The sequence below is a fragment of the Balaenoptera acutorostrata genome, chromosome 8 (genome assembly GCF_949987535.1).
Source record: "Balaenoptera acutorostrata chromosome 8, mBalAcu1.1, whole genome shotgun sequence".
In the NCBI taxonomy this organism is placed as follows: domain Eukaryota; kingdom Metazoa; phylum Chordata; class Mammalia; order Artiodactyla; family Balaenopteridae; genus Balaenoptera; species Balaenoptera acutorostrata.
In genome coordinates, this window is record NC_080071.1 from 61,987,409 (window position 1) to 62,014,197 (window position 26,789).

At 35.5% G+C, this 26,789-nt stretch overlaps 1 protein-coding gene across 25 annotated transcripts in view; it reads left to right on the forward strand.

The window, feature by feature from the left end:
• Positions 1–26,789, forward strand: part of ABI2 (abl interactor 2) — an 89,397-nt gene that overhangs the window by 31,965 nt on the left and 30,643 nt on the right. For 15 of the 25 annotated variants that reach the window (XM_007190556.2, XM_007190559.2, XM_028168613.2 and 12 more), the window contains exons 3-5: positions 15,096–15,272; positions 16,818–16,835; positions 23,956–24,053. In XM_007190556.2, coding sequence (XP_007190618.1) covers positions 15,096–15,272; positions 16,818–16,835; positions 23,956–24,053 — 293 coding nt within the window. The remainder of the gene's footprint in view (positions 1–15,095; positions 15,273–16,817; positions 16,836–23,955; positions 24,054–26,789) is intronic. The other 10 variants (XM_007190558.2, XM_007190562.2, XM_007190567.2 and 7 more) reach the window with 1 other exon arrangement.

Consider the following 26,789-nt stretch of genomic DNA (forward strand, 5'->3'; position numbering starts at 1 on the left):
TATGCCCAGTAGTAGGATTGCTGGGTCGTATGGTAGTTCCATTTTTAGTTTTTTAAGGAATTTCCATACTGTTCTCCATAGTGGCTGTATCAATTTACATTCCCACCAACAGTGCAAGAGGGTTCCCTTTTTTCTACATCCTCTCCAACATTTATTGTTTGTAGATTTTTTGATGATGGCCATTCTGACCGGTGTGAGTTGATACCTCATTGTAGTTTTGATTTGCATTTTTCTAACGATTAGTGATGTTGAACATCCTTTCATGTTTTTCTTGGCAATCTGTATATATTCTTTGGAGAAATGTCTGTTTAGGTCTTCTGCCCATTTTTGGATTGAATTGTTTTGTTTTTTTGATATTGAGCTGCACAAGCTGCTTGTATATTTTGGAGATTAATCCTTTGTCAGTTGCTTTGTTTGCAAATATTTTCTCCCATTCTGAGGGTTATCCTTTCATCTTGTTTATGGTTTCCTTTGCAATGCAAAAGCTTTTAAGTTTCATTAGGTCTCATTTGTTTATTTTTGCTTTTATTTCCATTTCTCTAGGAGGTGGGTCAAAGAGGATTTTGCTATGATTTATGTCATAGAGTGTTCTGCCTATGTTTTCCTCTAAGAGTTTGATAGTGTCTGGCGTTACATTTAGGTCCTTAATCCATTTTGAGTTTATTTTTGTGTATGTTGTTAGGAAGTGTTTAATTTCATTCTTTTACATGTAGCTGTCTAGTTTTCACAGCACCGCTTATTGAAGAGGCTGTCTTTTCTCCATTGTATATTCTTGCCTCCTTTATCAAAGATAAGGTGACCATATATGAGTGGTATTATATCTGGGCTTTCTCTCCTGTTCCATTGATCTCTATTTCTGTTTTTGTGCCAGTACCATACTGTCTTGATTACTGTAGCTTTGTAGTATAGTCTAAAATCAGGGAGCCTGATTCCTCCAGCTCCGTTTTTCTTTCTCAAGATTGCTTTGGCTATTCGGGGTCTTTTATGTTTCCATACAAACTGTGAAATTTTTTGTTCTAGTTCTGTGAAAAATGCCATTGGTAGTTTGATAAGGATTGCATTGAATTTGTAGATTGCTTTGGGTAGTATAGTCATTTTCAAAATGTTGATTCTTCCAGTCCAAGGATATGGTATATCTCTCCATCTGTTTGTATCATGTTTAATTTCTTTCATCAGTGTCTTATAGTTTTCTGCATACAGGTCTTTTGTCTCCTTAGGTAGGTTTATTCCTAGGTATTTTATTCTTTTTGTTGCAGTGGTAAATAGGAGTGTTTCCTTAATTTCTCTTTCAGATTTTTCATCATTAGTGTATAGGAATGCAAGAGATTTCTGTGCATTAATTTTGTATCCTGCAACTTTACCAAATTCATTGATTAGCTCTAGTAGTTTTCTTGTAGCATCTTTAGGATTCTCTATGTGTAGTGTCATGTCATCTGCAAACAATGACAGTTTTACTTCTTCCTTTCCGATTTGGATTCCTTTTATTTCTTTTTCTTCTGTGATTGCTGTGGCTAAAACTTCCAAACTATGTTGAATAATAGTGGTGAGAGTAGACATCCTTGTCTTGTTCCTGATCTTAGTGGAAATGGTTTCAGTTTTTCACCATTGAGAACGATGTTGGCTGTGAGTTTGTCATATATGGCCTTTATTATGTTGAGGTAAGTTCCCTCTGTGCCCACTTTGTGAAGGGTTTTTATCATAAATTGCTGTTGAATTTTGTCAAAAGCTTTTTCTGCATCTATTGAGATGATCATATGGTTTTTCTCCTTCAATTTGTTAATGTGGTGTACCACATTGATTGATTTGCGTATATTGAAGAATCCTTGCATTCCAGGGATAAACCCCACTTGATCATGGTGTATGATCCTTTTAATGTGCTGTTGGAGTCTGTTTGCTAGTATTTTGTTGAGGATTTTTACATCTGTGTTCATCAGTGATATTGGCCTGCAGTTTTCTCTTTTTGTGACATCTTTGTCTGGTTTTGGTGTCACGGTGATGGTGGCCTCATAGAATGAGTTTGGAAGTGTTCCTCCCTCTGCTATATTTTGGAAGAGTTTGAGAAGCATAAGTGTTAGCTCTTCTCTAAATATTTGATAGAATTCTCCTGTGAAACCATCTGGTCCTGTGCTTTTGTTTGTTGGAAGATTTTTAATCACAGTGTCAATTTTATTGTGTGTGATTGGTCTGTTTATATTTTCTGTATTTTCCTGGTTCAGTCTCGGAAGGTTGTGCTTTTCTAAGAATTTGTCCATTTCCTCCAGGTTGTCCATTTTATTGGCATATAGTTGCTTGTAGTAATCTCTCATGATGCTTTGTCTTTCTGCATTGTCAGTTGTTACTTCTTTTTCATTTCTAATTCTGTTCATTTGAGTCTTCTCCCTTTTTTTCTTGATGAGTCTGGCTAATGGTTTATCAATTTTGTTTATCTACTTAAAGAACCAGTGTTTAGATTTATTGATCTTTGTTATTGTTTCCTTCATCTCTTTTTCATTTATTTCTGATCTGATCTTTATGATTTCTTTCCTTCTGCTAACTTTGGGGTTTTTTTGTTCTTCTTTCTCTAATTGCATTAGGTGTAAGGTTAGGTTGTTTATTTGAGATGTTTCTTGCTTCTTGAGGTAGGACTGTATTGCTATAAACTTCCCTTTTAGAACTGCTTTTGCTGCATTCCATAGGTTTTGGGTCATCATGTTTTCATTGCCATTTGTTTCTAGGTATTTTTTGATTTCCTCTTTGATTTCTTCAGTGATCTCTTGGTTATTTAGTAACGTATTGTTTAGCCTCCATGTGTTTGTGTTTTTTACATTTTTTTCCCTGTAATTCATTTCTAATCTCATAGCGTTGTGGTCCAAAAAGATGCTTGATATGATTTCAATTTTCTTAAATTTACTGAGGCTTGATTTGTGACCCAAGATGTGATCTATCCTGGAGAAAGTTCCGTGCGCACTTGAGAAGAAAGTGTAATCTGCTGTTTCTGGATGGAATGTCCTATAAATATCAATTCAATCTATCTGGTCTATTGTGTCATTTAAAGCTTGTGTTTCTTTATTTATTTTCATTTTGGATGATCTGTCCATTGGTGTAAGTGAGGTGTTAAAGTCCACCACTATTAATGTGTTACTGTCGATTTCCTGTTTTATACCTGTTAGCAGTTGTGTTATGTATTGAGGTGCTCCTATGTTGGGTGCATATATATTTATAATTGTTATATCTTCTTCTTGGATTGATCCCTTGATCATTATGTAGTGTCCTTCCTTGTCTCTTGTAACATTCTTTATTTTAAAGTCTATTTTATCTGATATGAGTATTGCTACTTCAGCTTTCTTTTGATTTCCATTTGCATGGAATATCTTTTTCCATCCCCTCACTTTCAGTCTGTATGTGTCCCTATGTCTGAAGTGGGTTTCTTGTAGACAGCATATAGATGGGTCTTGTTTTTGTATCTGTTCAGCAAGCCTGTGTCTTTTGGTTGGAGCATTTAATCCATTCACGTTTAAGGTAATTATCGATATGTATGTTCCTATGACCATTTTCTTAATTGTTTTGGGTTTGTTTTTGTAGGTCCTTTTCTTCTGTTGTGTTTCCCACTTAGAGAAGTTCCTTTAGCATTTGTTGTAGAGCTGGTTTGGTGGTGCTGAATTCTTTTAGCTTTTGCTTGTCTGTAAAGCTTTTGATTTCTCCATCGAATCTGAATGAGATCCTTGCTGGGTAGAGTAATCTTGGTTGTAGGTTTTTCCCTTTCAGCACTTTAAATATGTCCTGCCACACCCTTCTGGCTTGCAGAGTTTCTGCTGAAAGATCAGCTGTTAACCTTATGGGGATTCCCTTGTATGTTATTTGTTGGTTTTCCCTTGCTGCTTTTAATATTTTTTCTTTGTATTTAATTTTTGATAGTTTGATTAATATGTATCTTGGTGTGTTTCTTCTTGGATTTATCCTGTATGGGACTCTCTGCACTTCCTGGACTTGATTGACTATTTCCTTTCCCATATTAGGGAAGTTTTCAACTATAATCTCTTCAAATATTTTCTTAGTCCCTTTCTTTTTCTCTTCTTCTTCTGGGACCCCTGTAATTCGAATGTTGGTGCATTTAATGTTGTCCCAGAAATCTCTGAGACTGTCCTCAATTCTTTTCATTCTTTTTTCTTTATTTTGCTCTGCGGTAGTTATTTCCACTATTTTATCTTCCAGGTCACTTATCCATTCTTCTGCCTCAGTTATTCTGCTATTGATTCCTTCTAGAGAAGTTTTAATTTCATTTACTGTGTTGTTCATCAGTGTTTGTTTGCTCTTTAGTTCTTCTAGTTTCTTGTTAACCATTTCTTGTATTTTTTTCATTTTATTTACAAGATTTTGGATCATCTTTACTGTCAAGGCTGCCTATTTCCTCTTCATTTGTTTGGTCTGGTGGGTTTTTACCTTGCTCCTTCATCTATTGTGTATTTCTGTCTTCTCATTTTGCTTCACTTAACTGCGTTTGGGGTCTCCTTTTCGCAGGCTGAAGGTTCGTAGTTCCCATTGTTTTTGGTGTCTGCCCCCAGTGGTTAAGGTTGGTTCAGTGGGTTGTGTAGGCTTCCTGGTGGATGGGACTGGTGCCTGTTTTTTGGTGGATGAAGCTGGATCTTGTCTTTCTGGTGGGCAGGACCACGTCTGGTGGTGTGTTTTGGGGTGTCTGTGAACTTATTATGGTTTTAGGCAGCCTCTTGCTAATGGATGGGATTGTGTTCCTGTCTTGCTAGTTGTTTGGCATGAGGTGTCCAGCACCGTAGCTTACAGGTCGTTGAGTAGAGCTGCGTTTTAGCATTGAGATGGAGATCTCTGGGAGAGCTTTCGCCCTTTGATATTATGTGGTGCCAGGAGGTCTCTGGTGGACCAATGTCCTGAACTCGGCTCTCCCACCTTAGAGGCTCAGGCCTGACACCTGGCTGAAGCACCAAGACCATGTCAGCCACACGCCTCAGAAGAAAAGGGAGAAAAGAAAGGAAAGAAGGAAAAATAAAATAAAATAAAGTTATTAAAATAAAAAATAAAAAAAATTATTAAAAATAAAAAAGTAATTAAAAAGAAAGAAAGAAGAGGGCAACCAAACCAATAAACAAATCCACGAAAGATAACAAGCACTAAAAACTATACTAAAAAAAAAAACAAAAACAAAGAACAAAAACGGACAGAACTCTAGGACAAATAGTAAAAGCTAAGCTATACAGACAAAATCACACAAAGAAGCATACATATACACGCAAAAAGAGAAAAAGGAAAAAAATATATATATATTTAAAAAAAAAAGAGCAACCAAATCAATAAACAAATCTACCAATGATAATAAGGTCTAAATACTAAACTAAGATAATCATAAAACCAAAAACAAATTAGATGCAAAAAGCAAACCCCAAGTCTATGGTTGCTCCCAAAGTCCACGGCCTCAATTTTGGGATGATTCGTTGTCTATTCAGGTATTCCACAGATGCAGGGTACATCAAGTTGATTGTGGACGTTTAATCTGCTGCTCCTGAGGTTGCTGGGAGAAATTTCCCTTTCTCTTCTGTGTTCACACAGCTCCTGGGGTTCAGCTTTGGATTTGGCCCAGCCTCTGTGTGTAGGTCGCCTGTGGGGGCTCTGGCTCACTCTGGCCGGGGGGAGGGAGGGGTACGGAATGTGGGGCGAACCTCTGGTGGCAGAGGCCAGCGTGACATTACAACAGCTGAGGCACACCTTGGGTTCTCCCAGGGAAATTGTCCCTGGATCCCGGGACCCTGACAGTGGCAGGCCGCACAGGCTCTCGGCAGGGGAGGTGTGGATAGTGACCTATGCTTGCACACAGGCTTCTTGGTGACTGCAGCAGCAGCCTTAGTGTTTCATGCCCGTCTCTGGTGTCCAAGCTGATAGCCGTGGCTCGCACCCATATCTGTAGCTTGTTTAGGCGGTGTTCTGAATCCCCTCTCCCCATGCACCCTGAAACAGTGGTCTCTTGCCTCTCAGGCAGGTCCATACTTTTTCCCGGACTCCCTCCCTGCTAGCTGTGGTGCACTAGCCCCCTTCAGGCTGTGTTCACACAGCCAATCCCAGTCCTCTCCCTGGGATCTGACCTCTGAAGTCCGAGCCTCAGCTCCCAGACCCCACCCGCCCCGGTGGGTGAGCAGAGAAGCCTCTCAGGCTGGTGAGTGCTGGTTGGCACCAGTCCTCTCTGCGGGAATCTCTCCGCTTTGCCCTCTGCACCCCTGTTGCTGCACTGTCCTCTGTGGCTCCGAAGCTTCCCCCCCACCTACACCCTGTCTCCGCCAGTGAAGGGGCTTCCTAGTGTGTGGAAACTTTTCCTCCTTCACAGCTCCCTCCCAGAGGTGCAGGTCCCATCTCTATTCTTTTGTTTCTGTTTTTTCTTTTTTCTTTTGCCCTACCCAGGTACGTGGGGGAGTTTCTTGCCTTTTGGGAAGTCTGAGGTCTTCTGCCAGCATTCAGTAGGTGTTCTGTAGTTGTTGTTTCACATGTAGATGTATTTTTGATGTATTTGTGGGGAGGAAGGTGATCTCCACGTCTTACTCCTGTGCCATCTTGAAGGTCCCCCCTACTTTATATTTCTGTTAAATCCATCAGACCATTCAGAGGGATTTCTTGTTATTTAATATTATTTAATCTTAAATCTGAATTTGCCCCATAACGGTTTCTTCACATCCCGTATGAACTTCTGTAGACATATAATTTATTGCTTGTTGTATTGCTGTCTTAAACTAAAAAAAAAAAAAAGTATTGGTGAGTTTTAATGAGCAAGAGGTAGATTTTTATTCTGAAAGGACCTCCTAGAGGAAATAGTCAGTGGCATTTTAAATGATGGAATAGATGAACTTGGTTTTCTATAGAAAAAGGGATGTTGACATATTGCTAATCTGATATAGAATTTTGAGGTTTATACTTCAGTCTTAAAATTTCCGCATGTTTGAAATCTTGGCAAAGAACTCAAAGAAGAAATTAAGAAGAAAAGTGCAAATGCAGAAGAGAAATTAATATATTAGAGTTCCTAAAAAGGAGGGACAACTTTTTATTAGTTTGTGAGATAAAGTAGGAGAGATTGTGTGGGTAGATAATGGCAGTAGGAAAATGACAGTGAAAATAATCATCTGTATTCTGATTAGAATTCTGTAGTTCTTTGGTAGAAAAGTGTAGCAACCTTAAGAAGGTGATTAAGTTTACTCTAAGTTGTAAGTATATGTATCCAGTTAATGAGAACATTTTCTTTTTGAGTATCACATAAATCTATTATATATTTAATTAATATGGTTTAATAGTATCTTTTAAAGCTGTTCTAATGGAATAAGTAAAAAATGGGAGAGATGAATGGATAGAGATTGGTAGGTCAGAAGTAACAGGGGCCTGAGTCAGAGCTGTCAAGAATATGTTGAGCCTCCTTCCTTTGGAGTTGAGTGTCTAGAGCACAATACTTGGAAAAGCAAGGGATCTGCAACTCTACAACAGCTGTTAAGTTTATATGAAATATATTGAAGTATGTTGGATGAGGGGTTGAGTAGGAGAAATGGGCTGATAGAGGCTATAGCTAAGAAATGAGTAAATTTTTTAAAATTTATGTACTTTTCACATTTACCTTAAAGATTGAAAGTTTTTTCAGTTACATTTAATGTACGTAGAATCCTTTGTTTTAAAAGTCAATTGAATATCAAAGCTCTTTGATGCTCTTTAGAATGAAATATGATTCCATAGTATAAGAGAAAATGTTTTCTGTTTATAAAGCAAATGCTCAGTAAATACTCTGAAGTAAGAATTGGCAAACTTTTTTGTTAAGGGGTAGATAGTCAATATTTTAGGCTTTGTGGGGCACATAGGGTTTCAGTCTCATATGATTCTTTGTGCTGTATGTTTTTTTTTTTTTTTTTTGGCCACAGTGCATGGCATCTGGGATCTTAGTTCCCAGGGATCGAACTCGTGCCTCCTGCAGTGGAAGTGTGGAGCCCTAACCACTGGACTGACAGGGAATTCCTGTGCTGTATGTTTTTAAGCAACTGTTTAAATATGTAAAAAGCATTCTTAGCTTGTGGACCATATAAAAGCAGGCTGCAGGCCAGTTTTGGCATGTGGGCTGTAGTTTGTAGGCTCTTGCTCTAAAATTCTGGTTTTCAAATGTTTGGTACTTAAATTTTATTATTATTATGCTTTATTAAAAACATTATTATGTTTTTAGAGGGAGTTACAATGTTCTCAAGATATCTTGAGGTCATATTTATTTTTGCATTTGGAGCAAAAATACTAGGTTGGGAGAATTTGGAGAGAAGGTGGGGTTGAAGAAGCAAAGAAATGGAGGTTCAGTCAGGTCAATGATGAGATCACATGTATACTGGAATGGTAGGTGTCAAGAGTTGTTGTTAAGGGTTGTCTGGTAGAGTGGTTAAGGACCAGTAGATATTAGATATCTGAGGTATTCAATTTCTTTCCTCATCAGTGTCTTTTTCCTATCTCCTAGGTAGGAACCTTACCACTTTTCAGCCTCCTAGTGCTCTAGCTCTTTTCTCCATTTTAATAGAGGTGAACACTGAGGATTGGGAGGGAGAGGATGGGGGATCTAGATTTTACTCTGGTCCTTCTGCTGACTTGTGTGATATTTGACTTATTTGAACTTCAGTTTTCTCACCTGTAAAATGATAGGACTGGTTAGATGATTTATGAGCTGTCTTCCATTTTGAATTTTTATTCTCACAATTGTGAGATTCTCACAAATGAACTTGATTTATATTTGCTTTTTTCTTCTTTCTATTCTGCTGGCTCTGCTGTTTACCTCAGTCTGTGCCCTACTCACCTCAACCCTCTATCACTCTGATGTAGCTGAACTATTTCCAGATTACTTTCATTTTGAATCCGAGGATGGAAATTCCACTGACTCTACCAACTATGTATCAGGAAGAAATAATTCAACAAAACAAAGTAATAACCCATTCTCCCAATGGCAAATGTTTTGAAAAACTAGATAGAGTTGATTATGGATATTTAGTATCAGAAACTTTTTGTACTAAAAAGACCATATAGTATTAGGTAGTGTACTAATCTATGCGACACTCACTGTATCTGTAAGACAGTGTTAGGATAGGTTCTTGATGTGGATTACCTTAGGTATTTTAAGGGTGTTAAATTTTAAAGAAATTCCACCTCTAGCTTTGTTGCTGTTATCCTATCAATTCTTTGGAAGCATATTATTTAAAAGATAAATGAAATTTTTAATCTTCAAGCCGAGAGTAAGAGTTAAATTAATGTTAAATATTTTTCAAGAATGTGTAGTTGTCAGAGCAGACATTTAAATTTTACTGAATACTTGTATAAGCAAAGCACACAGAGCTGCTGTTAAGTCAGTATAGCATGTGTAAGGATGAATGCTATTTACTGTGTCCATTTCTGGTAGGGTAAAAAAAGATTTATAGAACATTATTCAAGCTAAAATTCTTATAAACTTGTAAATTAAAATTCTTCTCATAACTACTAAAAACAGTCAATACTGTCTGTATTCAGTTCAACATGGCTTAGAAGATCAAGAAAGGGCAAAAGGCAACATAACTTACAAAGCAGTGTTTCTCCCACCCTCCCAAGAGCTAACTAGAACTTACTGGGCCAGGTGTTGAAGTAGTTAGAACGTAACAAGTAGAGGAGATAGAAAGGAATGACTGTAAAATAATACAGGAATGGAAGTGATTCTTCTTAAGGGTTTAGGGACTACTAAAAGGCAATGGAAGGTCTAAACCCTGAGGAACTCACCATGTGGGGTAATTGTTTGTTTAAGAAACTTTATGTATATAGATTTGTTTAAAAATTCCCAATTTTAAATTAAGGAAATCCCACTAATGGTTATCAATGTGTAATTATGTATAGAAAGTAGGATTTATACAGTTCCTAATTAAGTTTATATTTATAGTTTATATCATTTTATAAAAAATAAATAACTGAAAATTACCCATTCAGTTTGTGAATAACTAATTTGTTTTATGAAAGATGAATAGTGTAAAGCATATTTGTAATTAAAATAAGTAAATACTCATTTGAAACATTAACTTACTAATGTAAAAAAATGGAGACACATTTTAAAACACCCAACTTAGTTGAGTTAACCCACTGTAACTGACTGCAGATGTTTTCCCGCACTGATGGGCAGCTGACTGAGGTGGTGCTATCCAGTACCGTCTACTTTCAGTTATCTGTGGTAATGGGACAATGCATGGATAACCCTAAAACAAAATACTTCATACATACCTTCCTGCCATCTGCTGTGGCCTGAGCATGTGCTTGGGTCCATGATGGACGTGTGGGAGGGGGGCTCAGGCTTGCAGAGGAGCTGAAAGTCAAGGCCATGAGAGGTATTCTAGAGGAGCCTGGGTTTGGCACTGCATGGTTGAAGTATCATGGGGCGAGCCTGCAGCATGTGAGACCAGCTTGGCAATAGCTGTTAGAGGATGGAGAAACAAATTGTTAAGGAACTGTGGGAGAAAAGATATTTAACTCTTGCACAGTTGCAGCAGTATTACTTGGCATGTTTTTTGGTTAACAGGTAGCAAACAATAATAGTATTAATAGCAGTGTACTTGCATTAGTTTTGGTCTTCTTTGCTAGTTAAACACATTTTCCACTTGCCATAGGTGAGTGCTATTATTGAGGCCTCTTCTAAATGAGAATAAGTTTATTGGCATATAACTAGTAACTTTAGAAATCCAGGATAAGTGGAAAATACTTTTCTTACTATTAAAATTCTGACTAGCTATCAGTGTTGAATTTGTACTTCCAAAATTTAACTTAATTCATTTCAGCATTGTAATGTCAAAGTATATTGTGAAGGCAAAGGCAATGGTGATTACTGAAAGCTACGAGTTTGATTTAGGAAAAACATACAAGCCATATTTAAAAATATGTTTTAGGAGCTTTACAAAAGTTCTTTTAAAACTGACAGTTGGCTGTGAGTTGATGAATGTTGAAGCTGGATGTTAAGTATATGGAGGGTATTCATTAAATTACTCTGTCTAATTTGAAAATGATTGTATTTTCTACCAGAGAAATCTTTGAAAAATGTGAATTAGGCAATTGCTGAAAACTTCAGAATCTTCTGGACCAAACTTTCTCCTCCTTATTTATGTAATAGATTTATTGTTCTCCATTAAAAGTTGTTATTCAGACTTAAGATAAAATCATAGTCATGTTATGAAGGTATGTTTGATTCTGTCCAGGGGAACTCCTACAGTTCAATTCATTGTGGTATTAGGATGGCAATTCACAAATTATACCTTTGGGTTTTCTTAACCATATATTACTTTTATTATTTTAGATGATTTTTAAAAGTTAATGACATCAAATATTGATACTTGGCAGTCACTAGAGGCATTAATCATAAATCAACTCTTGTACAAAGTTTGGAAACAATTGACATTTGAGAGTGAATAATGTAAGAGACAAATGAATTAGTCCTTCTTCTACATCACTGGTTCTCTGTCAGAGCAGTTTTACTCCCAAGGGAACAATTGGCAAGGTCAGACGTTTTTGGTTGTTACAGCTTGGGGTGGGGAGTGCTATAGATATCTATTCGGATGCTTCTCTACAACCTACCATGCTCAGGACAGCCCTTCCACAACAAAGAATTATCTGGCCCAAAATGCTGGTAGTGTTGCTGTTGAGAAACCCTGCTCTAGTATTCTTTTAGAGTAGACAACTAGAAACGTATAACCAAACTAGATTATTTTGGCTTCATTTAGACATACGCTGTTAAGAATTACGTTTTAAAATATGCCTTCAGTTTTAATGAGAATTAATATAAGAAGCAAAAAAGAACATTTTTCTCATAATTCCTTCAACCAGTTCCTTTAAGAGTTTAGTGCTGGGCACATGGTCACTTTTCTAATGAAGGGGTGTATATTTTCTTGTAACTCATTATTTATACTTTGCCTTCTCTAGGAAGCTGAGAGCCTAATTTTATGCCCTATTATAGCAACTATCCCTTATTTCGGCTTATATATAAAAGTTCTGTGATCGTTTCTTTTGCTGTGTTGGTCTTTCTTTTATGCTTACTGTAATGGCTTATACAGGTTTGGTCTGTGTGTTTATGTGTACATAAAGAAAATATATAAGTAATACGTAAGTGCCCCCAATCCCCAGGTATGATCTAATTGTTTTAATGCTTTTTAAAAAGTCTCAGTTTTTCAAACAATTTAAAATATGTGCTTGTTATAAAATATAACTGTATATTAGTGCAAATAATAATGAAAAGTTACCCCTCTTTTCATTCTCCAGAGATTTATGAATATTTCTAGCAGGAAAATTAGAAATTTGAAGTTCCAGTTTGCCCTAAGTTTAGAATTCTGTTATTGTTGATTAGGTTTACATTCTTTTGTTTTCATTTCTGAATAAGATAATTATATTTCTAACTAAGCAGAATGAAAACAATGTTGAAAGAGGATTACATTCTCTAATAAATTTTCTTTTATTGGTATAACAAAGACCAGTTATATATAAAAAATAAGTGTCATATTTTGGGGTTTTTTGGTTATTTTGAAGTATACTTGGTAAGTATGAAATCTTCCTAGCTTGTATTTTTAATAATTCAGAAAGACTCATTAAAAATTATTCAAAAGTAAAATATGATTAATTTCCATTTCTCTGAAGTTAAAAATAAGTAAATTCCAATATTGTCACTAATGTGCAACCTTTTTTTTTCTGTTATAGCTCCCTCAAGCAGTTGAAAAGGAAGGTAGATTTTGTAATTTTTCTAATATGCACTGAAAAAGTTCAAAACCTATTTTTGTCTTAAAAAGAAATAGTTAAAATGATAAGATCACTACCTTGGCCAGTATTCAATTTGACGCTTCATTTAGATATTTATTAGTTATGAACTTATAGATTCTGTTTCTTTTAAGATCTGTTGGTTGAAATGGGAGGCTTCAAATTTGTTTCAGGTTTCCTTCACACTTTAGGTAGTTTAGAAGGATAAATAATCAGATAAATAAATAATCAGTGTTCAGATTTCTTAAAGTCGTATTTAATAATGTCATGATGGTTATCTTTCATTTCCATTTCTGTGTTACTACCTGGTTATTCTTTAGACAGGGTAAATTGAAGTAGGTTTGGGGAGGAAATAGCAAAAGTGTCTGTTAATTGCTGCTTGAGCCAGGAATGGTGGCAAGAGATGTGAACAATTTTAGTGAAGTATTTTTCAAACTTTTTAAACGGCAACTCACAGTTGAAAATACATTTTATATTCCATCCAGTACACAATTTAATGTATGTATTTATATACATAACATATTTTAAGAAAAAATACCTTACTATGTGTATGTTGTCTGATATTTCTGTTCTTTTTCATTTAAAATAATTGCTGCTCACATCTCACTAAATTGCACCTTGCAGTTTGAAAAATGCTGCTTTAGTGTATTAATTACCCATGCTTAAATTCGCCCTCTCTCAGCAAATAGAAAACTGAGTAAAAACACATTGTTGTTATGTACTAAATTATATCCTATTTTGAACATTTAATAAATAAAATAATGAAATATTTTACAAGCATTTTGTTATGATAAAATATAAGCAGCATTGCCTCAGTAAACAAGTTTCTCTGTAAAAAATGATTCTTTTTTTAAATTTTTTTTTTTTTTTTTTTAAAGATTTGCTGATTGATTGATTGATTGTTATGTTGGGTCTTCGTTTCTGTGCTAGGGCTTTCTCTAGTTGTGGCAAGCGGGGGCCACTCTTCATCGCGGTGCGCGGGCCTCTCATTATCGCGGCCTCTCTTGTTGCGGAGCACAGGCTCCAGACGCGCAGGCTCAGCAATTGTGGCTCACGGGCCCAGCCGCTCTGCAGCATGTGGGATCCTCCCAGACCAGGGCTCGAACCCGTGTTCCCTGCATTGGCAGGCAGATTCTCAACCACTGCGCCACCAGGGAAGCCCCAAAAATGATTCCTATTATTAACATTGTATTTATAGTTTAGGCCTCTCTTTTTTAATAAAAATATTTAAACACTAATAGAATTTATACTAATAGGTTATTATTTTTTTTAATCTCATCTTTACACACCAAAAACACTGCAAATCACTTTTTTTAAAAAATTTTATTTATTTATTTATTTATGGCTGTGTTGGGTCTTCGCTTCTGTGCGAGGGCCCGCTCCAGTTGTGGCAAGTGGGGGCTACTCTTCATCGTGGTGCGCGGGCCTCTCACCATCGCGGCCTCTCCCGCTGCGGAGCACAGGCTCCAGACGCGCAGGCTCAGTAGTTGTGGCTCATGGGCCTAGTCGCTCCGCGGCATGTGGGATCCTCCCAGACCAGGGCTCGAACCCGTGTCCCCTGCATTGGCAGGCAGATTCTCAACCACTGCGCCACCAGGGAAGCCCCCGTAGTAGATTATTTTTAAATGGAACCAGATTAATCACTGGGGCTTTCTTTTTTTGAGGATTTTTCTCTTTTTTTTTGGCTGCACTGCACGGCTTGTGGGATCTTAGTTCCCCAACCAGGGTTTGAACCCAGGCCCTCAGCAGTGAAAGCATGGAGTCCTAACCACTGGACCACCAGGGAATTCCTTCACTGGGGCTTTCTTAATAAGGTTAAGTCTTAATGGAGAGGGGAAAAATTATCATGTTTAATCCAGAGGTTGGCAAACTTTTTCTGTAAAGGGCCAGCTAATAAATATTTTATGCTTTGCAGGCCATAAGGTCTCTGTTAGTACTACTCACCTCTGCCATTATATTGTGAAAATATGTAAGCAAGTAGAATGACTGTGTTCCAATAAAACTTTGTTCATAGAAACTGAAATTTGAATTCCATATAATTTTCACATGTCAAGACCTTATTTTTCTTTTGACTTTTTTCAACCATTAAAAAAATGTGAACACCTCTCTTAGCTTTGGGGCTGTAAAAAATGGGTGGTGGGCCAAATTTGGTCTGCCAGCCATGGTTTCCCATCCCTTGCTTTAGCCTAGAAAGGGAGAAAGTCAGTATTGGTCCCAAAAGGAGAAGTTAGCAGTTGTGGTTAAGAATATGAATAATGATATTAAACCTCTAAGTATTTATATTTTTATTTTTCTGGATATTAGAGCTATACATTTTTGTGTTGTGTTTATATTATATTTTGTAGACCGTTGATATTCATAAAGAGAAAGTTGCAAGAAGAGAAATTGGTATTTTGACTACCAATAAAAACACTTCAAGGACACATAAGATTATTGCTCCAGCCAACCTTGAAAGACCAGTTCGTTATATTAGAAAACCTATTGACTATACAATTCTAGATGATATTGGACATGGAGTAAAGGTAAGTATAATTTTTGTCCAGCTTAAAAACAATAGCCCATAATGGAACTAACTCTTTAGAAAATTAAGCGTTTATCTTTTCTTTCCAGAGGATCAAGTCTTGGCCTACTAGTAGTTATGAAGATTTCTTACCACTGTAACTATGTTATCCTTCTTTCTTCTTAGTGTTATGTTCTCAAGTTTTAAACAGTCATCTTTGACTGAATTGCTTTTGCTTAATCAGTTATGAAAATACTTCATATAGATCTGGAAATAAATGTGGTATTATATTTCTAATCTTTTAATGATTTAGTATGACTAATTAAAAATTATTCAGTATGTTATTAAAGTATTTGCTTTATCTCAAAAATATCAGCAAACTTTTGGCATTCGTTTTCAGAAAGAACACATATAAACAAACATGTACTTTGAATTTTTCTAAAACAAATTTATCTCAACATTTTGGGTGAGAATAATATAGATAAAACTAATATGTGAATTAGTATTTCCACTGCTTTTGAGTAGATAGTCATTTATATTTTGGCTATCTTTTAAAATGTATTGAAGTGCCTGCTATGTATGTAAAGTACCGTAATCACAACTGAGGAACATATAACTTTCATTTAAATTGGTGTTTGTACTTAAGAAACTATTCAGAGCTTCAGCTAAGTATTAGGTTATTTAAAGTTTGCATCTCAGCAGTGATTTGAAAGACAGAGACTTTTCAAATGTGATGCTGAATAAATACGTATATGCCTATAAGTGAAACTGTACGGTTCATGCAGTTGATTTGTGTCTAATATAAGCAAATTTAAATTTAAAAAATATACCTCACACAAGTATGGCTAGAAATCAGTTAAATCTAAATTTAATGTAGATCTAGGTAAAAGAATATGTATGGTATAAATTTTTTTAAAAAATCTTTTTCTTTTTTATAATTTTGATATAAGCACTATTATCTGAAATTTGATATTTAATTTTATAATGAACACCTAATGCATTTAGTTTACAGTACTAATTAGAGCATGTTAAAATAGGATGTACAATTGGATGGATAATTAATAACTGAAATTTATTCTAACTTGGGAAAATCTTTTGAGATTTATTTGAGGCTAACAACTGCTAATAGAAAATTTTAGGATCCTGTCAGAATTTAATGACAAAAAGGCACTTAGAATATAAAACATCATATTTGTACTTCCCCACTTATATAATAAAAAGGTGATCCCCCAATTATTTAATCCTCAAGTAAATGTTCTTTAGGGAATCTGTAGTCCCTTTCATTTTTTGTACTTTTTAGTGTTTAGGGGTCACTAATTTGAAGAAATCTCTAATAAAGTTGTTTTTAAATAAAAGTGTCATATAATTTCATCCAAAAACTCCTGTTCATGACACATTCTGCTTTAACCACTCTTTCTGTGATCTACTGAAACATTATTTTTTAATGCTGAATGCTTAACTTGTTTTTTCTTTGTTTTTTTCCTTTCTCTTCACATCCTGAAGTTCCAACTAACCTTTCAATGCTTTTTTCCCTTACCTCTTTTATTTGCTCCATTTATGCATTAAGTGGTTGCTTAGATTTAAGGTAAGAGATTCCAGGGCTGGATTTCCATTCTTTGTTCTTATGTAGAATATTACATATGGGGAGTGAAGAGATATTTGGCACTTGGCCTTTTAAAACCAACAAATAATTCCTCTTTTTTATTTTATTTTATTTTATTTTTGTCATGAAACTTTGTGTGTCTTCATGTTCCATGAGGGCAGATATTTTTGACTATTTTGTTCATTGCCCTATCCTGTGTGCTTAGAACAGTGCTTGACACACATTAGACACTTAGTAAATATTTGTTGACTAAATGGTTATTTTGCAATGTTAATATATTTTGTGAAACTGAAATGTAAGTTACCCTATCATAAAATGTCATTATGAAATAAAATTAGCTGGACTTTTGTAAATGTAGAAATTTTGTTTTGGATTGGAGGGCTGCTAATGTGCTTCATTTAACCCTCCCCCTGTGTAATAGCCTTTTTATTCTATAAATGGTGTGCTTTATTATATACCTTGTGGCCACTATGTCATTATCTCTTGACTCTTAATCCCTCTTAAAAAAATTGAAAATTGGAAAATATTCAGTGTTTTTTAAGTTGCAGTATCATGTATTTTGCAAAAAACAAAATTAGTCTTTTTATTCAAATTGCTATATAAATTATATATTTCAGTATAAACTCACTTTAAGAGGTTTTCAAGCGGAGTAGTATATGCAAAACATCAAAAGCTCATGATAGTGTTTAACAAAATACAAGTTAAGAATTAAAGATATCTCCTTTTCTTACTTGTTTCAGTAACATTTTAGTATTTTGGAGGGAAAAATGGGAAAAGACATTCAAGAATAATCAAGAAGCCTGTCAGATAGAATGGTACTAAAATTATTGTCACCAAACTGATCATGCATTTCTTTTTGTTCTTTTTTTCTTAGCTGAATTCTATAATTCCTTTTCAAATATGTATTCTTACCATATACCCTGTTGTTTGCCATGTCTTCAGTGTAGAAAGTGATAACAAGAAGACAAGATGACTGAGATCTGAATCATTAACTAGCTACTAACCACGGCCACAGAAAGTTAACAGATCATGGTAGAGAGATGTGACTGGAGGAGCCCAGGCAGATGTACTTCATGTGTACATAAAGTATATTGGAGTGTTGACTCCAAGCCCTCAGTCTCGGTGAGTGAGGAGATTCCTTCGCATAAAATAGGTAGAATTAGGCCAAAAGCTGTCTTTGTGGCTACCTTGGCTTTTTTCCCTTAAAGTCTGTATTCAGATTTTGGCTATTGATACATTAACCTCCAAAGTGATAGAAGTGCACAGAAAGATTAACTAAAGGAAAGACAAAAAAAAATGGACCAATTCTTTCCCCTTAAAGTTTAGACCAGCTTGCCTAAGGAACTATCCCTAGCTCATTTCTTCCAAACCCTACCAGGATTCCTTCTTGATCTTTCTGGGTTCAGGATCTGTTCTGTGTGAGAGGCCAGAGTGAGTGGTTAATGAGAGCTTCCAAGAAAGAAAGATCTAATAAGGGAACATCACACTTGGATAAGATTCCTTAACATCTTTGCTCTTTGCACCAAAAAAGCTCTACTCCTGAGTACTGTGGCTCTATGTAGTTGTTTCTACTATATTGGGATGGGGTTGACAGGGTGAGAAGTATGTACCCTGAGGTCATCCTAGAAGCTAGAATGTGCCAGTCCTCTGTCTCTTTCTTCTTATCTTTCTTTCTGAGTATGTCTGTCGTCTCTATAAACTTGTGGCACATAGTTAATAATTTTGGGTGAACCAAAACAAAGTAGAGTGGAAAAAATATTCAGCATATAGCAAATCATTACTCTTTTTAATGTTGATGGGAAAAAATGAATTGCTTTAGAAGGTTGATTAATGGAATAATTGAATATATTAAGATAGAAAATAGAATTTAAAAATGTAAAAGTTGGAAGGGACTGCAGATAGTAAACTAGTCCACTGGTTTTCCAGCTGAGTTTTTTGGAGACCTGTGGAGTATATCAGGTGCCCTGGAAGCCTCCTGATATTTGATTTCCTCCTCAGCTCATTATGAGCTCTGTCTTTGCTCCCATTGTTGTCAGACTTGATGCCTTTCAGATATACTCTAAACAAATATCATACTTTGGGACAAGACACATGGGATTTGACTCAGAAGAGACCTCCATGCTTAAAAGTTGAATTTTTAACCTTTTATACAGCATGTCCTGGTTGTGTTTAATGGTTCTTTTCATCTAAAATTTGGATTAATTTTCAGTCAAATGAGAAGTTGTAGAGTTTAATTCATAAGACCTTTGAAAACAACGTGGTGATATTTTTAAAGAAAAAGGTATAAAAAGCCAATGGATAGAATGCCATATTGGAGGGGTTTTAATATGTACCTGAGGCCATATAAAAGTGGAATGTACCTTGAACTGGGGTACCCTTTCCCCACTCTTTATTTTAGTAAAAGAGTTTTAAGACCTTGTTACTGATGTGTTTGAAACAGATATTTCTGTTGAAAGTTTAAAGTTGTCACTAATGAAGCTAAGCTTACTTTTAAAATAAGTGTATTTACTTTAATGCAAAAAAAATAAAGACTTCTGTTTCTGTAGTATTTATTTCAGATGAACATTGTACAAGCAGATTCTTAATAATTAATGAGGAGGGGTTAGGAGTTTCTTTTACAGTTAACACATTAAGAATACAACACTTCTGACAATTTTGCTTGGGATCTTGAAGATCCATAACTTTTTGTAAAAAATGGGCTAACCTTTTCACTTTGCATGTGATCTTGTGTGTGTCATTCCCTACAGTACAGAAGGATGATAAATTGCCTCTCACATTTCTAGCTCTCGGGTACAGCTGAGGGTTCATTGTTAAGCATTTATTTGATACAACACTTGGAAGAAAAACTCCACAATAACAGCAACTTTTGGAAGACTCATCTGGGTTTGCCTATCAGTTCCAGACTTGAGCCACCAATTCTATCTTGTCAAAAGCCAGTTGTTGGAAACTATTTTCAGAATCAAGCAGAAGTTTGTCCATCTTTATTCCTCTTTTCTTCTTACTTTCTTTATTTGTTCTTCCCCCCTTACTCCTAATCTCTTATTCCCTTATCTCTGTATTAGATTATTTTAGGACTCTTGGCACCTTAGGCTTTTTGTCTTTCTAACTCTCTTACTAAAAATTTTACATCTCTCCTGAAGTCATACTCGGATTCCTGATTTCAGCTTTGATCTCCTTCAGAGGATCTCCTGGTCCTTCTCCTGCTGGCTCTGAGAATTGAAGTAGGAACATATATCCTCTGAGGAGAGGGATAAAGATCTCTAGGAAGCCAGAAAATTAGGCGCTGGATGGAACTAATGGGGAACGATACTGGGCATTGAACGAAAGCCTAGAGGTGCTTGACCACAGTTGCTGCCCATTCTCACTACGCCACATCCAGACACAACCTATACATACTACTCCTCTTCTCTTAGTATATTTAAATCTTGCTCTTTTTAAGACTTGTTAACACTCCAGCTCAGATTTTTCTCTATGAAACCTTCTGTAGCTATTTCGTCTTACATTGATATTTCTTTTTTGGAGATTTCTATATAATTTGTAGATACTACTTTTTGTTTTAAACATGAGTCTTAGTTATTCTAAAATAAGTTCCTTAAAAGCAGAGAAATCATTTTACAGACCTTTGTCTTCTTTTATTTTTCATATTCTTTTACCCTTATGCCTAGTAGTCTGGTGGTAGGTGGTTTAAATGAGGGATATACCACAGATATCATTTTAGAATGTGTCTGCCACTGTTAAGTTGCAGCAGGTCATCTATTCGTGGGAGATTTCTTCATAGCAGAGGTGATGTGCTTTGTGAACTAGAGATACCTGGCTGGCCAGCTTTATAAAAAATACTGGAGTTCACAGGGTACTGGAAATCACTAAGATTTGTAATGAGTGTTATATATGAAATACCTGATTCTATATATATATCAGTGTTCAAGGAGGGTATTGCATTTACCAACAAAGGGTAGAGCAGAAAAGGTAGGAGCACTTTAGAAGCAGTAATAAGGTATAATAATTGGCCTGATGGTTGGTTCTAGTTGTAGTGATCTCCAAAGTCTGGGAGAGCAGACCACTCTGGTCATAAAGGAACTGCTCTTACTCTCGGTATTATCTGCATTTCTTAGTCCAGGCCAGTGGGAAACTATTTGAGCTGTGATCATGCGTTAACCTTCATCACCTAAATGAAATATTTCTTCTGTTTTGAGAGTTTCATTCTGGCAGGAAAAAAAAGGGACCTTTCCTGCTCTTTCTCCATGTGCCTAATACCTGCTTCACTCAGCTCTCAATGATGACTTTTCCCTTTGTGGCATCAAAAAATACCCACATTAATTGAATTATTGTTGGAATCAGCCACCAAAGTTTCATTGCAATTCCCAAGTAAAACTTTGAAAAGTATCATGAGCACTCCTATTCATGATTCAGGACCACGAACTACACGTTTATGTGCCAGATGATAGTTTTGCCTGTGTGTGTTACATTTTATAAAGCTTCATGTGGAATTGCTATTATGGAGTGAGTGGGTGCAGTGTTGCTTTATCCTGAGTTTATGGTATCTCCTCTCTCTCTAGTTAAGTTCCCCTTCACCACACTCACAATTCAGTCATGTGTTTTGCTCCTTTTCAGGAAGCGTTGTGTTCCCCTGTAACTTCCCTCAAAGTAGTTTTTAGAACCATGATGGCGATCCAGTAAGTAATTTTTTACCAAATTATTTTAGATGTGAAATACAGTTTCTTAACTTTTATCATAGGTGAGATCTATATTATAATTAAGTTTTGTTTGGCAGTTATTCCTGTTCTTTTCCCTTTTCCTCAAATTAGATGGCAGTATGTATATTCTGCATAGCATATTCATTGTTTTACTTTGGGTAGAAACATTTTTCACAAGGAAAGCTACCTTGAAGAAATATTGAATACTCTTAGCTTAATACAGAGGTAGTACAGCATCAGTGAAGTATAAAATTATAGATTAGTCGGACATTCCACAGGGGCTCTTTGGTTTCTTAAGTGAATTAAGTTACTCATGCAAACCCCATTAACCAAACAAATAGAACCATTTGATGATTCTACAGATCATAAAATGTATCAAGTTTTATGTATAGAAATGTCCACCAGATTTTAATTTATAGATTGTTTATTTTATATTTTTTTTTGGTAGATTAAAAGACTTATAGAGAAGATACTGCAATTTAAACAAAACACCTTACAGACCAAAACCTTAAACAAATCAAAGTTGGAAAGCTGTTTTCAAGTATTTCAGCTATTCCATGTATAGAATAAAATTCTGTTTTACTCTTTTTCTGTCCCTGCTCCTCTTCCTTCCTGTTTCTAGCGAATTGATGTAGTTTAGTGTTTGGCTCACCTACTTCTCCTTCATCACTTAAAGTGACTTTGGGTTTTATGTTGTTTAAGGTTGAGCTTAAAGGACTTTGGTTACTACTTTTAAAAATCTTCTGGTATCATAAATTAAGATATACAGTTTTAAAAGCTATTGGTTATTTGTCATATTACTCCTAAAATTTTCCCAAATGTGGATTAATTTTTTTACAACTTCTGACATTTTCATTTTAAGATACAATTATACCCTCTGCTTATTAATGAGGGGGAGAGCAAGGATAAGTTAATCTTTATTCTTCCTTGATAACCAGTTTGTTTTGTATTTGTTGTTTAAAAGCAATAACAAAAGGATTACAGATGAATGCTTAACTTTAAAAATATTGATATTTCAAAGGTATCATTTGTCATTAAAGATTGTTTTAACATCACACACAACTTGTTCACTGGGCTATTCATTTGAAGAGTTTGTTTCTTGATATATTATTTCTTGCCTATTCAGATAACAAGTAGTATTTTAGGATTTTTAAATATTCCATTTAAGCCAGAGTTAATTTTGTCAGCCTCAATACTCTGTATATAATTATGATTTTTTTCTTAAAATTTAAATTTTAAATTACAATTATAAGTGTATTCTGATTTCAAAAGTCTTGCAGTTCCATTTCATAAGTATAATTTGAATACTGGGCGTATTCTTATTAGAAAAGTTAAGATCCTTTTTTGAAGTGTTTGGCAATCCAGAATATTAGGGGCTTAAAATAGGGTCAGGTATGAACATATGTGGTGAACATTATTAATTCTAACCAATTGGTAATCTCAAACAACTTGAGATTGCATTTGATCTATATTTGTGCATGACTTCTCTTAACTCTTTAAGGTACCCAGATTGCTAGGGCTTTCTGTGTAAGTGCTGACTTTCTCCTTTGGTGGCATCCATGGTTCCCAAATCACCCAACTTTCCCACACTTGCATTTTCAGTTGGGGATAGAATAGTGAGGAATCACGGCTTAGCTCTGATTTAGGACTATGTTACATCTTTCCTATGCCTAAATTAATCTTCATTTTGGGCCTGAGTGGGTTTAATTCCCATCGGAACTAGGACATTGCCAGTGGCCATTGTACCACTCATAGTTGAATGGGATACCTCAGCCCTACCTTTCTGGTTCAGATGTTTAGGAACATGCCTTAACTTCTGGCAGTTTTCAGGTAGGTGATTCCTTCATAAGAGAACATTAAAGAAATCTGAATTGTAAGGCTGATCCAGAATTTAAAAAAATGGAATTTTATCTGTATATGATATAACTTTATATTCTCTACTTACAATGGATCAAAACTAAAGTTGCATTTTTTGGGGGGGAAACATGTCTTTTGTTTTTTATGATAAACTTGCTATCTAAAAAACAAGGAATTGCTTAAAGGCATTATTGTCTGATTGAGTTACTCTTTATTAAAACTAAAGTTTTTATAGTTATCCTATTTGATTTCAGTTGAATGTAGTATCTTATGGTCTAACCAGTGATCTGTTGGTGTGATGGCCTAATGGCAAATAAAGTCTTTGCATACAACTTTATAATCATTTGAAAATCTCACGTTAGGAAGAGTCCTTTGAGTACAACTGTAGAATGATAGTAGAGTAGAAATTGCATATGAAATGCATGGCCTCTAATTTTTTTTCCTATTTAAACCTTCCCCTCCTTTGTTAAATAGCATAATGTTATTTCCTCAAAGTGCCACTTTGTTTCACTGCATACAGGTTAAATTGATTTTTCCTCAAATTTTTTTAGGTGAGTACCCAGAACATGAAGATGGGTGGGCTCCCGCGTACAACACCTCCAACTCAGAAACCCCCCAGTCCCCCTATGTCAGGGAAAGGGACGCTTGGGTGAGTATGTAACTAAGTAATAATTGAAAACCATTTCATGTAGTGCTGTGTGGAAACTAAACAATATATATGTTTAAACTATTTTTAAATATTTGAAAAGAGAACATTTTCTTCCTAGGATTATCTTTTTTGTGTGTTACTTTTCCAAAAGGAAAACATCTTTTATACTTTATACCTGGGAAACATCTTTATACTTTAAAAATATTTTGTTTAGAAATTATTTTTCTAATGCATTTTAAATTTTAGGTAAATCCTAACCTGAGTTCATGGCTCATTATAAATTACACTCTAATTCCTATTTTCAGAAAATTTTTAGTCTTTTGTATTATAGTTGACTTTTCTTATTCAAACTAGTCTTCTGAAGAAAATGCTGTGCATATTACAGAATTCTGTATATCTTGTGTTTTTATGAGAATACTGAGCTTTCATTCAGTCTACAGACTTGGGCTTTGGATTTGACTTTGGGAGAAATGGTCAGTTAATGGAAAAGCTTGACTTTTTTTCCTCTATAGCATCTTAGTATAAAAACTTGGTTTATCATGATCAAGATTTGTGATCAGGTGGGCATAATATCACCCAGAAGTCAGGTGACTAAAATCGTGTGGTCCAGCTCTGCTCCTGCTGTGTCGTGTTGCAAAGTAAGCCTCTTAGCAGTTCAGTTTTTTCATCTGTAAAAGGGGGTAATTTGTCCTCTGTCAACTTTTCAGAGTCACTGTACCATGAATTGGATTTTTAAAAAATGTGTAAGACAAAATGCTTTGACTATCACTGGCTTTGTGATATATGCTTAAAAGTTTTTAATTGGCAATCTTGGTTTTTGGCCCCCTCACCAAAAAAAAAAAAAAGCAAAAAACAAAAAACTAACCAAACAAACAAAAAAAAACAAACAAAAAAACCCAGCAACCTAATCAAGCAAAGAAAGATAATGTTGGAGGAGGAATTATAGTTAGGAGAGTGTGAAACAAAAGAATAAAAATGATTTCCAGCCAGGAATAGGATGATTTTATTTGGGGTGGACAAAAAAAAATTCTGCTTAGATTAGAGAGGAAAGAATCTAGTGGCTTAAATAAGATTTAAACTTCAGGGTAGAATGTAGATGATGTGGTAGGTTATAATTGTACAGGGTAAGAGTGGAGAATCAGGTCAAGAGGAAGTATTTGTGTTATTTTCCTGTGGAATGTCTATATTTCTATCATATATAGTATCTAATGGATTTTATTAGGTTTTGAATCAAGATTGTTAGCAAGATAAGCCTAGTAAAATAAAATTTTCTGTTGCTCCCCAATTTTAAAGATTTACTCATACACTAGTATTTGTTTTCCTTGTGTATTAGCAAGGGCTCTGCAGGGTCCTCAGAGACCAGAGTGGCTGGGCACCACTAGCCACTTGATGGTCACAGCCTGGCTTTTTCATGGTCTTTGCCCAGCTACCGTGTTTTGTCCTCTGCCCCTAGTTTTTTACCTTGTTTTTTTAATCATTGTCTTCACTGTATGGTTCTCAGCAAAGGTTTTTTTTTTTTTCTTGCATGAAACAGAACATTTTTGTTGTCTGGGAAAAATTGGAAATCAATCAGTTTCGTATTTTATGGTGTTTTATATTTACATCATAACTTCAGAGATGCCCAAACTGTGTTGTCTTTTATTTTATTTATTTTTTAAAATAAATTTATTTATTTATTTTTGGCTGTGTTGGGTCTTTGTTGCTGTACGCGGGCTTCCTCTAGTTGTGGCGAGTGGGGGCTACTCTTCGTTGCAGTGTGCGGGCTTCTCATTGCGGTGGCTTCTCTTGGTGCGGAGCATGGGCTCTAGGCGTGTGGGCTTCAGTAGTTGTGGCATGCGGGCTCAGTAGTTGTGGCTCACGGGCTCTAGGCACGTGGGCTCAGTTGTTGTGGTGCACGGGCTTAGTTGCTCCGCGGCATGTGGGATTTTCCCAGACCAGGGCTTGAACCCATGTCCCCTGCATTGGCAGGCAGATTCTTAACCACTGCGCTACCAGTGGTTAAGCCCCTTTTTTGTATTTTAAATCCAAGGCCCTAACATTCCTTTTTCTTTCTTTGACCCAATATCTTGTCTAGTGCCTGTTATTTATTTTTAATAATGTGTATATTTGTTTATGCAAGAAGATTTTGAGTGTAGTAGACAGGGTCATTGCAGAGTAACCTCATCCAGAATCAATGAGCCAAAACTCGAGTGGTCCAGGAGAGCAGTATTTAAAGGAACCTTGGGAGCTTTTTGGGAAGTGAATTATTGAGAAATACATAAGTCAGGTGAGCAACATCATTTTAGGAAAAGAAAGCTCTTTAATTTTCACATCTTGAGATCCAGTTAAAGACCAGAATCTCATCTACACAATATCAGTTTCGTGTCAGTTGAGTATTTATCATTGTCATAAAGTTATTTGGAAACTTAAAGATGAGAACTAACTTAATAATTACTAGTGTTCCAGTGTGCATCCTATTTCCTATCATATTTCCTTTCTTGCTCTTATCATTCTTTTCTTTTAAAAGGAAATTTTGAAAAAAAGAGGGAGATACGCTAATGAAATCCAGTCTGTTTTGTACTTCAAATAAGGTAGAAAGACTTAGGTGATCCTTTTTTCCTTCTCTCCCTTTTAAATGTTGAACTGTGAAGAGGGTAAGAGGTAAGAGCAATCAAGGTGAAAGCTGAAGGAGGATGTGAAGTGAGAATGGAAGGAGATGAGATTAAATTATATATTTCTGTGTGTGGATGTGGTTTT